Raw genomic sequence first — 15,544 nt, 5'->3', positions numbered from 1 at the left:
GATTGGCAAATTTTCATTGATTCAAATTAATCGACAATCGAATTGGACCTTTACGTTTTCTTCGCGGAGAAAAAAAAATAAATTGATTCCATTTGTTATTCAATAAAATTCATCTTTTTGTTTTGTTTTGTTTCTGTTGATGAGAAATATTATTTTCCTCAAAGGTAAGAACAATTTAAATTGTTACATTTCATGTTAATTAACCTGTTTAATTATCGATGAAAAGATTAGTTAATATAAACTGTGATTCTAATTGAAAGTTAATGTTGATATTTACAATTTTTATTTTCTAATATTTTCTATTACTTTTTTTCTTGTTGGTCATTCCCTCCAATTTTGATTGTGTACTTTACTTTAATTGTTAATTGTTGTGATTATCTAATTTAGGTGGACTCTGAGCTGTTGTTTAACAATGAATTAACCAAGAGACCAATGGATAATTAATAACAATTAACCCCAACATAACCTTCAACCCAGTGATTACCTTAACCAACCTTTTACCAACAGCGATCATCCTAATAATATAAATTGCTCCCAGTTAATTATTAGATTTAATTGTTCACCTACTAATAATAATCTGTAGTTGAACAAGAGTCAATTTAATTTAAGTGTAATTCCGTTTGATACAATTTGATCCGAAAATTACATTATCATTTCAAATCTTCCAAAGGGAATCACATTAATAGTCCACTGATTTAAAATATTTTCCACTTTAATTGTTCCCAAATGTTACTACTCATCATATCATCTAATTAATCAATTGCTGGTCCAAATTGTTATCAAGCTGAAATTCATTTTATATCATCGATAATCAATCAATATCAACAAATCAATTCGAAACCAAAGGTTGTGACAAATGACGGTTAATTTGGCCGGAGTTTTTTCCGTTGTGATATTTTACATTCTAATCTTAGCTGTTGGTATTTGGGCTGGAAGGAAGAAATCACCTGATGGCGTCGAAACGGAAACGGAAGAGGTTAAGGTCGGAACATTGGCCTATTCGTCGGTATATTCACCATGACAGGTAATTCCAAGCAAAAACTAACAATAATCCAATACCTTGCAATTAGATTTCAAACTAACTAACTATCGATATAATTTTGACTTGAAATCAATTAGAATCAATCAGAATATTGATTATTTCAAATAATAGTAATAAATTGTCACCATTACATGTAATAGATTCACAGATTGAAAAACTAATTTCAATTCTTGTGCGCACATAATAACAATAGGAAATTCTGATTAATCAGTAACATGATAACTCATATAAGTTTTTTTTCAGTCTCCAATTAAATATTCAGTAAATTAATGCGATAAAATAATTCTGTCAATCTAATGATCATCAAGGATAATAAATTGACCAGAAAATCAAGTAAACAACTCGATTAGTTAAACATTTCATCAGCAGAAACATTCACTACAATTAACCTTTTATGACTCTTGACCTTTTTATTTTTACTCTTCTTATATTATCACAATAATGATCTTGGAGTTTTTTTTATCATCAATATAATAATATGATAATACTTTCAGAGTGTAACATGTTAGTGTTTATTGATTTTTTTTTACCCAAATCGATTTGCATTTTTCATCGAAATCTTTAATTATCGTTTTTTTTTCACCTTCTCATCAATTATTTGATATTTTTCAGCTACTTGGGTTGGAGGAGGTTATATTAATGGAACCGCTGAAGCGATGTATGCCCATGGACTGATCTGGTGCCAGGCTCCGTTTGGTTACTCGGCGAGTTTAGTTGTTGGTATGATTGGAATAAGATTTTTGTTATTCTTGGTAAATATTGATTGTTTATCGGTTGTTTGGTTTGGTGTTTGTTTTCAGGGGGATTCTTTTTTGCCACCAAGATGCGTGAACAAGGATACGTTACAATGTTAGATCCTTTCCAGGAGATTCTTGGTGGACGAATGGGTGGCCTTTTATTTTTACCCGCTCTCTGTGGTGAGGTTTTCTGGTCCGCAGCCATTTTAGCTGCCCTTGGGGCAACCGTTTCTGTTATCATTGACTTGGACAACGATACATCCATCATCTTATCATCCGTCATTGCACTAATTTATACACTTTTCGGTGGCCTGTATTCCGTTGCATATACCGATGTTGTCCAACTTTTCTGTATCTTTATTGGCCTCTGGTTGTGTATTCCATTTAGCCTCGCTCATCCAGCGGTTAAAAGTTTCTCCCCTGAGATACATGATTGGTTTGGTAAACTTCCGGCCAGTCAATTTGGCCAATATCTTGATTATGGTCTTCTATTGGTACTTGGTGGTGTTCCATGGCAGGTCTACTTTCAACGGGTTCTATCATCAAGGTCAGCTTTCAAGGCGAAAATACTTTCATATGTTGCAGCCTTTGGCTGTATAATTATGGCCATTCCTTCAATGATTATCGGCGCCGTTGCCCGAACTACAGGTAAACCAAATTAAGAGACAAAATGATCAATTGATAAAATACTGATTCTTTTCCTTTCTCCATGAATTCGTTAATCTTTCCAACAGCATGGGAAGAAACTGATTTCCCAGGAAGTCTTCCCTTGGATAAGGAACATCAATCATTGGTCTTACCGATGGTTCTTCAATATCTAACTCCTCCGTTTGTACAATTTGTCGGCCTTGGAGCTGTAAGTGCTGCTGTTATGTCTTCTTCCGATTCCTCACTGCTCAGTGCATCGTCAATGTTTGCCCATAATGTGTATAAATTAATGATCAGATCAAATGTAAGTAGCGACAAAAATCAAAGAACCTGTAAGGTTAATCATTTCAAGTATTATTTCCGATTTTCTAATTTCAAAGTTTTATTAATATTAATACTTTTCTGATTTGCATTCAGGCATCTGAACACGAAGTTGTTTGGGTTATGAGAATTTCAATCGTTGTTGTTGGCGCTATCGCAACGGCAATGGCTCTTTCCGTTAAATCAATTTACGGCCTTTGGTATTTATCTTCGGACCTTGTCTATGTTATACTTTTCCCGCAATTAGTTTGTGTTGTCTACTTTAAACGCCATTGTAACACCTATGGTTCCCTAGCAGCTTATATTATCGGTTTCATGCTTCGAGCCCTTGGTGGTGAAGATATACTTGGTCTTCCGCCGATAATTAAATATCCCTTTTACTCTGAGGAACAAGGTCAATTGTTCCCATTTCGTACTTTTGCCATGTTGACCTCATTCGGTACACTTTTGGGTGTATCAACTTTCACCAAGCACATTTTCGAGAATAATATTCTACCAGCTAAATATGACTTTTTCCATTGTGTAATAAATATACCCGATGATGCGGTTGTTGTTGGTGACCCTCAAGAAGGTGAACTGTCCGTTCTTAACTTATCGATTGCCAAAAGTTATCAACAATCAGAGATCAATGGAAGAATCAATCCAGGCCTGGCAACGGACGACGATGATGTTAACAATAATAATACCACAACAATTGTCTCATCAAGTGCCGTTGTTGATTCTCATCCTTCCTCATCGACTTCCTCCTCCCAGCGACCCAAAAGCTATGGGGTAACAGCTAAAAACTTATTGGCTCGAGCAAGTACATTAGAGGAAAAGTTTAGTTCTTATAACGATGATAAGCCGCCGATACGACGGATAGTTACAAACGACTTGTTGACAGGCCTTCACCAATCAATGGACCCGAACAAGATCTGACTACACAAGTTTCGAAGCTTTAAATTTTAGGTCAACAATTGGACGGAAAAATGCAATCTAAACACCGATAATATCGACATGATGACATCTCTGCATTTCTCAATCTTCAACAGATCAAAGGATCAATTGATTAACCTTTGATAGTCTAGTAAAGTAAATAATCATTACTATTTATTTATTCATCAATAATCATCAATGGTTGTGAATGGAAGCCAAATCCTAAAGTGAAAAACCAAAAGTTAATCCAAACAATTCCAAGTGAAATAATCAATGGATTAGTGAAACAATTTAAAGAAAAAAAAAATTTAAGGAAAATCAAAGGTTGTGATTGAAGAGAAATCTTCAAAATATCATTTGTTAATTTCCACAATTAACTAACTACAATTAAGAAACAAACTAAGATTATAATGGTTGTGAACTTGAAAGTTTTTCAGTTAAACAAAAAAATTAACTGTAAACTTTTTTTTTTTGATAAATAATCAGCTGATCGTTTTTATTTAAATTAATTTTGTGAGTTCTAGAGGAAAGTTTTTTGTTTGTTTAATTGTTAATATCAATTAACAAGAAAAGTTTAGTTTAATTTCAAATTTCAACTGAATACAAATTGTTTTTGATTGAAAAAAAAAACGCTTCTAATTAACTAATATTTATATGAATGGATTTTCAATTCAATCAAATCAATTTTAAAAGTAATCAAATTAGCAACTGATTTGGACAAAAATATAACAAGCAAACTAGAAATGAAGATAATTGTTGAGATATTAATTGTTGACAGCGTTAATTGTAAACCTATTAATTGCTCAGAGTGTTCTAGGTGCTATAATAGCAATAATATTATGTCCAAACAATTAAGTTTTTGATTAACTGTTGATTATAATTTGTTTGTTTTGCTTTTCGCCCACAAAGAAACCTATTTATTACTAGAAAATAATAATAACAATTAACTAATAATGAAAAAAAAAGTGATCGTCATAAAAAACATTACCAACGATCTCATTTTTGATTACTAAATAATAATAACAATTAAAAACTTAAGGTTGTGAGAATGATGGTGATAACAATTAACAAATTAATTGGTATTATAAACAATCAACTTGATTGTCTTAGTTGATAACATTTTCTGTTTAAAAATAATGTTAAATGTTTCATATAATATTATCAGGGTTATCTTAATTATCGTTATGTATTTAAAAAAATAATAATATTGTTGTGTTAATCCAAATTGATTTACAATTTAAATTGTGAATCAGTAAAATTGTACTCTAATTGTTAACTATTATCTAAATTGTAACAACCCTGATATTTACATTTGTATAACAACAAACGTATTGTTTACACGGAGTAACTTTTTTGCCCCTTCTTAGGGTTTTAATTTAATCTTTGTTTTAATCAATTGAAAATAATCAATTGTGATGACACTTAATCAACATAATTCTGAGATTAGTTAATTTAATAACTGAGTGAATTGACCAACAAATGGACAACAACAATCAAAGACAAATTCAGGTATAAACTCAAAAGGTTGTGAACGAAACAGAAACTTGATTAATATCTAATAAAGAAATTTAAACGATTATTGATTAACTGATTTACTAATTGATTGGTAAATATAATATCGAGTTAAAAGGTTAGACCTTAAAGGGTTAGAGGTTAAATGAGAGATGAACAAAATGGCCGATAAAAAGGAAAAGGAAAAACTTTTTTTTTCTTCTTCTCATCGAGTTTGTCAACATCTCGAATCTTTTACTTCATCTTTTTCTGTCCTTTTCTCCTGTTCATTAATCGCAGCTCGATATTATTGTATTCTGATAAGTGTGGCCAAAGTTAAGATAATGATGATGATTAGTAATTACTCTCGGACAACAATTAACCCTAAAGCAATAGTAACACATTCTAGATGAAGAGACAGAAAGGTAAAGAGTTAGAGACAGAGTAAAGGGTTATTTAGGCCTTGGTAAAAAACGGAAGATACTAAAATCGAGCCGATATATTGGAGGAAAGGAATAGGAAAATAGATAATTGAAAAAAGGATAATGGCGACTTATGGTTTTCATGGACTTAAACCGATTATACTAAAAGATAACCATATTACCTTTACCTTTACCTACCTAAATTGTTACTATATTATTACAATAAATTTGATTATTGATAATAAACTAGATTATCAACAAGGCAAATGAAAACATACTCACCGATTTTAGTGTTAACAAGAAACTGTTAAAATGGTGAAAATAGTTACTCTTCAAGATTCTGGTTGAAACAATTGACAAACCAATTGGAATCAGAGTAATTTAATTGTTTGTCCAATGGGAAAATAATTAAGGTGATAATCAATTGAAATTGAATTGATGAGATTGACCAGTTCGACTATTGATTGACCACCGATCATTTATATTTATATTTAATATTGAATATCATTTGATTGGGGAAATTTTATTTTGATAGAAATTTATTTTTTCTATCCTCTGAGTAATTATCTCTCTATATCATGATTAAAGTTAATGGGTGATTAATTTACATGGTAAATTGTCTGGTAAGAATAAGGAAATTGATACAATTGATATATTGAAGTTTATAAAAGGAAAAATATGAAAGGTAAGTAAAGGAAAGAATCAAATTGTTAAAGTTTCATTAGTTTTTGCTCCATAATAATAAGCAGGTAAATTTGATTATCTTTTACCACTTTTGATGGTAAAATTAAATGATTTTTGATGATCAGATGAAGATGATGATCAATCTAATCAACCACAATTGGAAAAGGATAATCAACAATTTAGTGCTATAAGCCAGTTTACTGATCAATCAAACCATCAAATTGATTCCAGGTTATAAAAGTTTCATCTTTATACCAACAAAATTAAGTGATGATGATGATGATGTTGATGTTGATGTGTTCAAATCCATTTCCGATTATGATTAAAGGTAAATTAACCATTTCCATTGAGTTAATTTGTTGAGTGGTCCATGGATTAAAATCAAATTGAACAACTTTCCCGAATCCTCCTTCTCATAATAACAATAAACCCTAATGCTAATCAATGGAAATGAAAAGTTTCACCAACAAATCCAATTAACCAAAAGGATAACAAATATCCTCTTGATTAACTATTAACACCATTTGATGATTAACCAACGAAATCAATAAATTACATACCATAAGACTTTCAATAATACAAACCCGATAATCCATTTGATAATTTATCACCAATCAATTAATATTTACAATTGATTCAGTTTCAAAAACTACGATCCAATTGTATTATCATTATTAGTAATCAATTGGCTAGATTTTGATTAACTGATCAATACTTTTAACATTAAAGTTTATTAATTGTTATTCATCTTAATGATCATCAAATTATGTATTATATTATAATGATTATGACAAACTATCAGCTCTTAAATTGTAACAATTTAAAGGAAAATAATACATTTACTTTATGGAAACAATTAATAACTATTATTGTCAATTCTCATGTAATTGAATAGCTTGAATAGTAATGATTAACTGAGCAATTGTAATTTTAAAGGTTAATTTACATATGATGATTATAATCAATCTCCCGAGAGTTGTAACAATTAACATTAATGATTTGGTGTTGATTTATTCTGATGATTTGATGATCATCTTTACATAATCACAATTTATATAAATGATAATATCAATAAAAAAAACATCATGTTTTCATTTCCTTTAGGGGATTTTGTTTTTAATGGTTGATTGTTACTCTTAATCCAGTTTCATTCATGTACATTTGTAGTAAATGATTGTAGTTAATTTATCTTGAAAGTGAAAGTAAATTAACACTCCAAGAAAGAGTAACAATTTAACTGTACGATCTGTAAATTCAGTTCATTTCCTGATTATTTCCTATGATGATTACAATTAATGATTAGTATTCATTCAAAATACAATTAACTTTCAACCCTTTCTTTTTCATATACATTTACTTACATTTCCTGATTAACTGTTATGTTTTTCATAATCACTTATATTTACATCTAATTGTAATGATTAACTTGATTGTGATGATGATGATGATGATGATGAATATAAATTATGTTAATATTTATCATGTACAAAACTTTTCATAGCAAATTGATTAGTTGATTGTTTAAACGTGTTAATTGTTTCATCTTCAGGGTATCAAACAATTTGTTTAATTAATGAACTTTTTTTTTCACAACTACTACTAATTTGTTGATTGTTATTTAATTAATTTGCTGGTGTTCATTTGATTCAATAATAACAAAATAATAATCTCAATTATCACCGAAACTCATTAAATTGTTTAACTCAAACTCAAACTCTGTTTGATTAATTGTTTTAACCACAACACACACACACGATGATTATAACAATTAACTAATTACTACACTTAATGGACAATTAATTTCCATACTTTGACCAATCAAATGATTGAAAATTAACAATAATCCCAAGGGTTAATCTCCTTAATCCTAATCCTTGGTTTAATTTTTTCTCTCTCACCTAATAATTGTAACCATGATTAGAGAGGATCAAGTTTAATGATTAACTTAATGATCACAATCAGTTTGTTTTTCTTATTGTGATGATTAAGTTAATTCACAATTTGTATAGGAAGTTTGGTTAACCAATGAGAAACTTTCGAAGGCGGTTCTAACCTTTTAGAACAGGGTTTCGAACCATTGGAAACCTCGAACTTTTTTTCGTCTTCTCTATATATATAAACATAACCTTGAACAAAGTAACAAAATAGAAATTGTTTTCCTCAACTTAAACATTTACTTGTCAAAGGTCAGAGGATCATCTTGACCCAAGGTCAACATTACAATTAGTTAATCGTTCAACAGATTATCCAACCAATAAGAGTGAAAAATTTATCACATATAAAGACTTGGACTTGTTATTACATTTACTTTTAAATTGATCTCAATTGTGGTGATTTAATTTACTTTTGTTTCTAATTAAATGATTTCTCAATTAACCAATCAATCATCATCATCATCTTCATTACCAATTACTACTAAATTATTATCATTAATGTTTAAAATGTCAACAATTAACTCATTACCTTTTTCAATTGACAATATCCTTCAGAAAAAGTCAACTAAATCATCGTCATTTCCCTTGATTATCAGTGATCACAATTTACTTAATTGTTCAACGGCAACTCTATCATCATCCTCACCATCATCAACTAAATCATTTCATTTATCACCAACAACTAAATTAAAAGGTAAGTTAACTAATTACAAGATGAAGCTCTAATTGTTTGTATCAATCAGATTGGGAAAAGTAATTGAAATAGTTAATTTGATTAACGACTGTGATAGTATTAGATTACAATTAAAATGATCAAATATTGAGATTTCAATTCAGTTCAATTATCACCAATATCGGTTAAATTGATTAATCGTTTCCAAATTACAATCAATTATTGATTGTAATCAATGATCAGATATTTAGTTTTCTCATCAATCTAATCAATGATTAATTCAATTGCTTATTATGATTGTGATTAACTTCATCTTGAAATTGACTTACAATTGATCTGAAAAAAATGATTTTCTTTGGTTGATTAAATTGTTGAGTGTTATTAGTTAATTGAAAGATATCATTGTCCATCTAATTCAGTGATTAACATCAACATTTTGCTTGATTAAATATAAATTACAATCAAGAATATAAAATATTGATTGTCAATGAATAAGGGAAAAAAACTCTGATCCAGTTGAACGATTACAAAAGTGTCTCAGTTAATCAATCTAATTGATTAGTTATTCAAGTTTCTCCATTGATCAAGTAACATAATGACCACAATTTACTAACTAACAATCAACTAATTGGTTGGATAAAAAAAATCTTAATGATGAACAAGAAGTAAAAAAAAAAACCTAACCTAGAATTGAGATTAACCGAAATAATTAATAATTTGATCAACTGTTAACTATCAATAAATTGTAATCAGTATGACAGTTTAAAGTAAATTTATTTAAATCACTCGAATCCATTAGATGAGTTGAATTGTAGATCAACAATCAAATTAGATTAACACTAATGGTGAAAATTTTACTACTAATCCTCCTTTTTGATAAACTAATTGAAATTTATTTTTATTTCAACATAATTTGTGAATAATTAATCCATCAGATTAACAATCTAAATCTAAATCTAATACCTAATCCTAATCATGATGGTGGTAAATCACCTAATCGCTTAATTGTAGCTGTTAATTTAAATTGCAAGTTGAAAAGCTAAGGGCAAACGGAAAAGGTAATGATAATCAACATTGGACAATTGTTAATGTTTATTGTTAATCACAATCAACTTGATACAATCAATTGTCGTTGATTGTTATTCAATTGTATTTAATTTTCACTCCCAGTAATCAACATCACTCCCACTTTTATCCAGTAGGAGTAAAAGATTATAAATCTTTGTAATTTTCATTCAGATTTTTTTTTTGCTTTGTTATCAATGAATTTTGATTGTTACTATTTTTTTTATTGTATATTTATGTTACTTATTATCAATGATTAGTTGATTGTTGTAAACCTTTAAAATGTAATAACAACATGAGGTCTCTATATTGTCATTTTAATCACAATCAATATATTGTTAAGTGAGTAAAGTGAGTGTGTCAATTGAATGAAAAAAGATACATGTTATTATTCAAACATCTAATCATCACTTGTAATCAACACAATCAGTTAATTGTGTGTTGTAACAAATTGTAAATTACAATGAGAGATTCATGAGAAGTTACAATTTTCATTTCATTTCTCACTTTTAATCATAATCATAATGATGATGATTAAATTTAAACAACTTACATATCGTTTACATGTATTAAGATGAATCATTGATATTATTTCATTGTTAACAATCAACTAACTAATGATAATATCACAATCAAAGGTTAGTTAACATCTAATAAGGTTACTGATTGTTATAAAAACACTAATTGTAATCAATATGGATTTACAATTATCAACATGATCGAGTTTAAATTTTCATATTTTGATTGATGAAAAAAAAGGTGAAGTGATTTTTGATTGTTATCGTTGTTAAATTATGATTATTGATACTTGACAATAAATTTATTGTTATGATTAACTAACGACAACAATCAATGATAATAGGTTACAATTTAATCATGAGAAATTGACCCTTGATTATTAATAATAATAATATATTGATAACAATCAATACAAACAGGAAAGGTTAAGAGGTTTTCAATTTTTGTCTGTTTGATTGTTTAACAATTGAAATTGTAAAGGAAACGGAAATGATGATGATGATTGATACTTTCTTTTATGGGTACGTTGATTATACTTATTGCTAATTAGAAGTGTTAAAATAGTTTTTTACAGTTATGATATGGATCAGCAATTTACGATTAGTCTTGACAATTTAACTTTAGGCCCTTGTAAGTTAAGGTATTTTTGTTTTGTTTTAAGCTTTGATTGTTATCAATTTGTGGCAATTTTTGGGATGAGGATGTTAAAAGTAAAGATGAAAAGATGAGGATGATAATTAAAATGATCCTTTTAATTGACTTACAACATGTTAATGTAAAAACTTTTAATTTCTTGGTCTCTCTCCTGTTTGTTTGTCCCAAATTTTACCTTCAACTTTCACCTCTTTGACTAAAGTCTTTTGAGTTGTTAAAATGAGTCTCCAAGTTGACCTATTTGGCTGGACAGGTAAAGTGGTCAGTTCTTTACCTTTCCAACTATATAATGGTCATAATAAAGTCCAGGTAAAGGTCACAATAGTGAGAGATAGGAGATGAGTTGTCTTCCTTTATTTTCATCAACCCGTTTGTCGTTTGTTAAACTTTTTCCTTGCAATGATAAAATCTTCAAGTTGCTTGATTGATTTGGTTAAACAATTTTTACCACTTATTTTGATTGTGATTAACTAATAGCTTTCATTGATTTTTTATTCTTGTTGATTGTTGATTGTTTACTTTTTTCATTCTTCTTGTTAGTCTTGAGATGTTGGTGTTGGTTAAACTTAAATTGAGATAATAAATTGACGAGAAAAAAAAATGACCATTGGTCATTTAAGAATTGGTCAAACCGGAAGAAAAGGCAATTCAATTAACTTATTGTTGATTAGTTGTTTTTTTAAGATTAATTTTTGTAATATTTGTTTGTTTGTCTGTTTGTTTGGTGATAGTTTTTGAGAAAAAGGTGACAAAAATTGATTGAAATAAAAGTTATTAGGTAATTAAAGTTGAGAAGGTGAAATTTCAATTCTAATTTGTTTCTCCGTTGATTGTTTTCCAGATTTCGGTAGACCCGATACAAGAGATGACGATCATTATATGGACCATATAAAAGGTGAACCTAAAGACGAAGAATATGATGACGATGATGAAGATGATCTTATTGAAGATGATAAAAAAGATTCTCTCGAAGGTGAAGAAGATAATAATAGAGATCGAAGTAAAAGAGCTCGACGAAGACGAACACAATTTACTCAGGTAAATTAAATGATAACAATTACAGAATTATGGTTGCGAAAAGAAAACACCAATCAGGCCAAATTGATAGTCGAATGTAACAAATAGACAATCTCATCTAAAAAAAATGGCCTAAAATTACAGAGCTATCAATAAGGTGGTGCGTATGTGTACAGTGTATTTAGCGATAATTTGATGATCGAAATAAAAATGATCTGATTTTTTTTTCAGAGACTATACGCAGATATGATGTGTATCTGAATATAACCTTTTTCAGAGACTATACGCAGATATGATGTGTATCTGAATATAACCTTTGAAAAATCAGATCATTTTTATTTCGATCAACAAAATTATCTCCAATTACATTTACGCTCTACCCTCTTGGCAGCCCAGTAATAACAAGTCAAAAGAGTAGATGTTAGATTGTACCACTCTGTATAATAGTCACTGGAAATACAGGGTTGCCAAAGTTCAGATGAACATTTTATCGAGAAAATTTTGCAGAAAAACAACCGAGCACATTATTTGAAATTCTGAGCATCGCCAGCGAGTGTAATGAGCTAACCATTGATATTTTATTCCGAAGTGTTCAGTTCGAGCCTTGGCAACTTTGTAGAGAAATTAATTTATCACCAATTAAGAAGAGGAAATAAAATAGATTCTTTTTCATTTGATAATTGGTCTCATTTTCCAGTGAGAAAACAACTCAGATATTCCATTAAAATTGAGCTCATATTTTATCTGTTTCCCGATTGATATTTTTTTTTCCTCAATTACAGGATCAACTGATTTATCTTGAGAGACTTTTCAACCTTCAAAAGTATCTGAGTGTCGCTGAAAGGAACAGGGTTGCCAAAGAATTGAAACTCTCCGAGACCCAAGTGAAAACTTGGTTCCAAAATCGACGAACCAAATGGAAAAGACAAACCAATTCTCGATTAGATGAATACAGACACAAAACTCAATCAGATGGTAAACTTATTATCGACAAGGAAAGATTATCGGTTGAAACGGGAGAGAATATTTTCACTGATTGTAATCCAGTTAGTGGTCTTTTTAATGCAAATTATTCGCTTCTTAACGTTAATCACCATCCAAGTATCACTTCATTGGCAAACAGTCACATTAGATTAAGTCCAAGTTTCCCATCAATGACCACAAATGGATCATCTCATCATCATCATCATCATAATTTGTTTAGAGGTGTTTACATTGCAAGAGACCATTCTTGATTATTTTCTCAATCCAATCAGATGAAATCCACTTTTATCCAAATGCCAATTAGTTACAATCCATTTAAATCACAATTGATTAGTTGTAAACTTTTTTTTCTCGCTCATTCCTTTAACCTTATTTTTATTTCTTGGCTCATTGAAAATCCAAATCCAATTTCATATCAAAACAAACACTCAACTATTATCATTCTGATGCGAAAACTTTATATTGATTGATTCCAATTCTGTTACACTTATAACCGAGACGAGAATAGAGATACACAAATTTCATCGTGTATTTTGTGGTGTGAGTATGTTAACAAATGCACTTCTCATGTCCATGGTTACGATATGAGGCCAAGAGTTTCATTTGAATTGATCTTTGTGAACCATGTGAAGAAAAAAGTGCCAATTTGGATCAAATGATTGATATTTCAAAATAATCAGAATCTGCTATCGGCCTGGAATCGTCGCTGGATGAAGAGGGACTTGCAGATTTGATCTTGAAAGTATCAACACTTTAACCAATACGAAGCACCGATTTCTAGTTTTCAATGGAAAACTTTAATATATGTACAATTCAATTAATTGATTATGATCATTTACACAATAGTATATTGCTTGGAAAGGAGATGATCAAGAAATATTAAAAAAAAAATATTTCAATATGTCACAAGAAAAATATTTTTTTTAATGTATTTTGTGTGACAATTAGCTCATAAAACCCAAAAGTATAATATGACTACGGTAAAAATGACTCCAACGGCAGCGGCTTTGGCATATTTTGACCTTAGATTTAATTGATGGGCATCTTTTTTATACTTTGCTGACATCAATGAAAGGCTACTTGCTTTGTTATCCAAATCTGAGGAGTAAAAAAAAAGAGATAAAGTTAAAATCATACTTTGAATTAAATCGGTTCAATTTGAAATAATGTCAGATTGTTTCAAATTTAACAATCAAGAAATATACAGTAAGTAAAAAAAAAAGGGAATCGATTGCTGGTGTGATGAGGAAACTTTTAAAAGTAATAAGCTGATCATTGAAGGATCATGAAAAAGAAATCTAAAAATCATTTCATGCTTATTGATTAACAATAAGTTGATTTGTAAAGGAAAAAAACATCACCATTTAAGATTGATCTTTTGTATACTATTAACAAAGGTTTGACAGATAATAATTAATTGTTTGAATATGAGGCCTGAACTGAATTCAATAAGGAACCTACCTGATATAGCTACACCTCGATGAAGAACATCTTCAATATTCTGAACCATAATCTTTTGAACATCTTGTAATTCATTGTTTAATTGTGATAAATTTCTTCTAGCTCGGGCATCCATAAATGATCTTTTCGCTTTTTGAATGTATGTGTCAAATTCAATGAAACAATAAGGTCGAGTAGCACTGGCGATCCTTGGACCATATTGGTTAATAAATTCATTTTGAAGATCTTCCAGATAACTGAAAGCAAGTCTCTTGGAGAAAGATTTCTCACATAAGACTAGGTAACAGACTCCATTCTCAATAGAATAGCTACAAATAACAAAGAAACAAGGAGAGAAAAGAAAAACAATTAGTACAACATTTAACCTTTACAAATAAATTACAGAGAAAATTAAACATTTTAATTGTTTATTATCTAACGTTGAATAAGATGATTAACTTACTGGAATAGGTAATTACCGGTTTCAATGGACATTTGTTTAGGTGACTCAAAATTTAATTTTCTGAATAACATTTTAGCCTGATTTTGATAGTCAACGACATTTCTTCCCATCTAATTGTCGGCAAAAAAGAAAAAAAAAAGGTTCCACGATTAGAATTAGAATACGATGTAACAAAAAGTATACAATAAGGATTGTGATAGATTAAAGTAACAATTATACATGTATGTAGAAGACAAAACAATAAAATTAACAAGGAAAAAGAATTAAGAAATTAGAGAAAAGGGAAGAGCAAAAGAGACAGAGAAACATAAAAATTAGAATTTGATTCTAGCAAAAAAAAAAGAAACTTACCTGTCGATCATCTTGAACTGATGCTGCCAATGGTAGACCATCAGAGACTCGGGCTATCATCGTCATTAGCACCATTTTTGGTTTATCAAAATTAATTAAAAACCTAAAAGCCTAAAAACAATTAAGGGCAAGTTGACGTGTAAATTGTTGATGACAAAATAATAATGAAACAAAATCTCAAGTA

At 29.5% G+C, this 15,544-nt stretch overlaps 3 protein-coding genes across 3 annotated transcripts; 2 read left to right on the top strand and 1 right to left on the bottom strand.

The window, feature by feature from the left end:
* The first annotated feature begins 38 nt into the window (after positions 1 to 38).
* On the top strand, positions 39 to 5,242 carry LOC128393532 (high-affinity choline transporter 1-like). Its single transcript, XM_053353717.1, has 6 exons — positions 39 to 164; positions 388 to 1,024; positions 1,655 to 1,762; positions 1,843 to 2,427; positions 2,514 to 2,731; positions 2,845 to 5,242. Exons 2-6 carry the CDS (start codon positions 1,018 to 1,020, stop codon positions 3,664 to 3,666), a joined length of 1,740 nt encoding a protein of 579 aa, XP_053209692.1. The 5' UTR covers positions 39 to 164; positions 388 to 1,017; the 3' UTR covers positions 3,667 to 5,242.
* A 3,062-nt stretch (positions 5,243 to 8,304) lies between these two features.
* On the top strand, positions 8,305 to 13,817 carry LOC128393262 (homeobox protein ceh-30-like). The gene is made up of 3 exons (XM_053353401.1): positions 8,305 to 8,888; positions 11,947 to 12,143; positions 12,905 to 13,817. The coding sequence occupies exons 1-3, from the start codon at positions 8,621 to 8,623 to the stop codon at positions 13,355 to 13,357; spliced, it is 918 nt and encodes a 305-aa protein (XP_053209376.1). The 5' UTR covers positions 8,305 to 8,620; the 3' UTR covers positions 13,358 to 13,817.
* Positions 13,818 to 14,009: 192 nt separating this feature from the next.
* LOC128393263 (vesicle-trafficking protein SEC22b-B-like) lies at positions 14,010 to 15,537 on the bottom strand. Its single transcript, XM_053353402.1, has 4 exons — positions 15,361 to 15,537; positions 15,010 to 15,119; positions 14,568 to 14,875; positions 14,010 to 14,204 (listed from the first exon to the last, which is right to left on the bottom strand). Exons 1-4 carry the CDS (start codon positions 15,433 to 15,435, stop codon positions 14,056 to 14,058), a joined length of 642 nt encoding a protein of 213 aa, XP_053209377.1. The 5' UTR covers positions 15,436 to 15,537; the 3' UTR covers positions 14,010 to 14,055.
* Between the last annotated feature and the right edge of the window lie 7 nt (positions 15,538 to 15,544).

The sequence above is a fragment of the Panonychus citri genome, unplaced genomic scaffold (genome assembly GCF_014898815.1).
Source record: "Panonychus citri isolate SS breed McGregor unplaced genomic scaffold, ASM1489881v1 Contig00138, whole genome shotgun sequence".
Classification (NCBI taxonomy): domain Eukaryota; kingdom Metazoa; phylum Arthropoda; class Arachnida; order Trombidiformes; family Tetranychidae; genus Panonychus; species Panonychus citri.
Note: the sequence above shows the minus strand (reverse complement) of the source record. Positions and strands in the feature narration are given on the sequence as shown.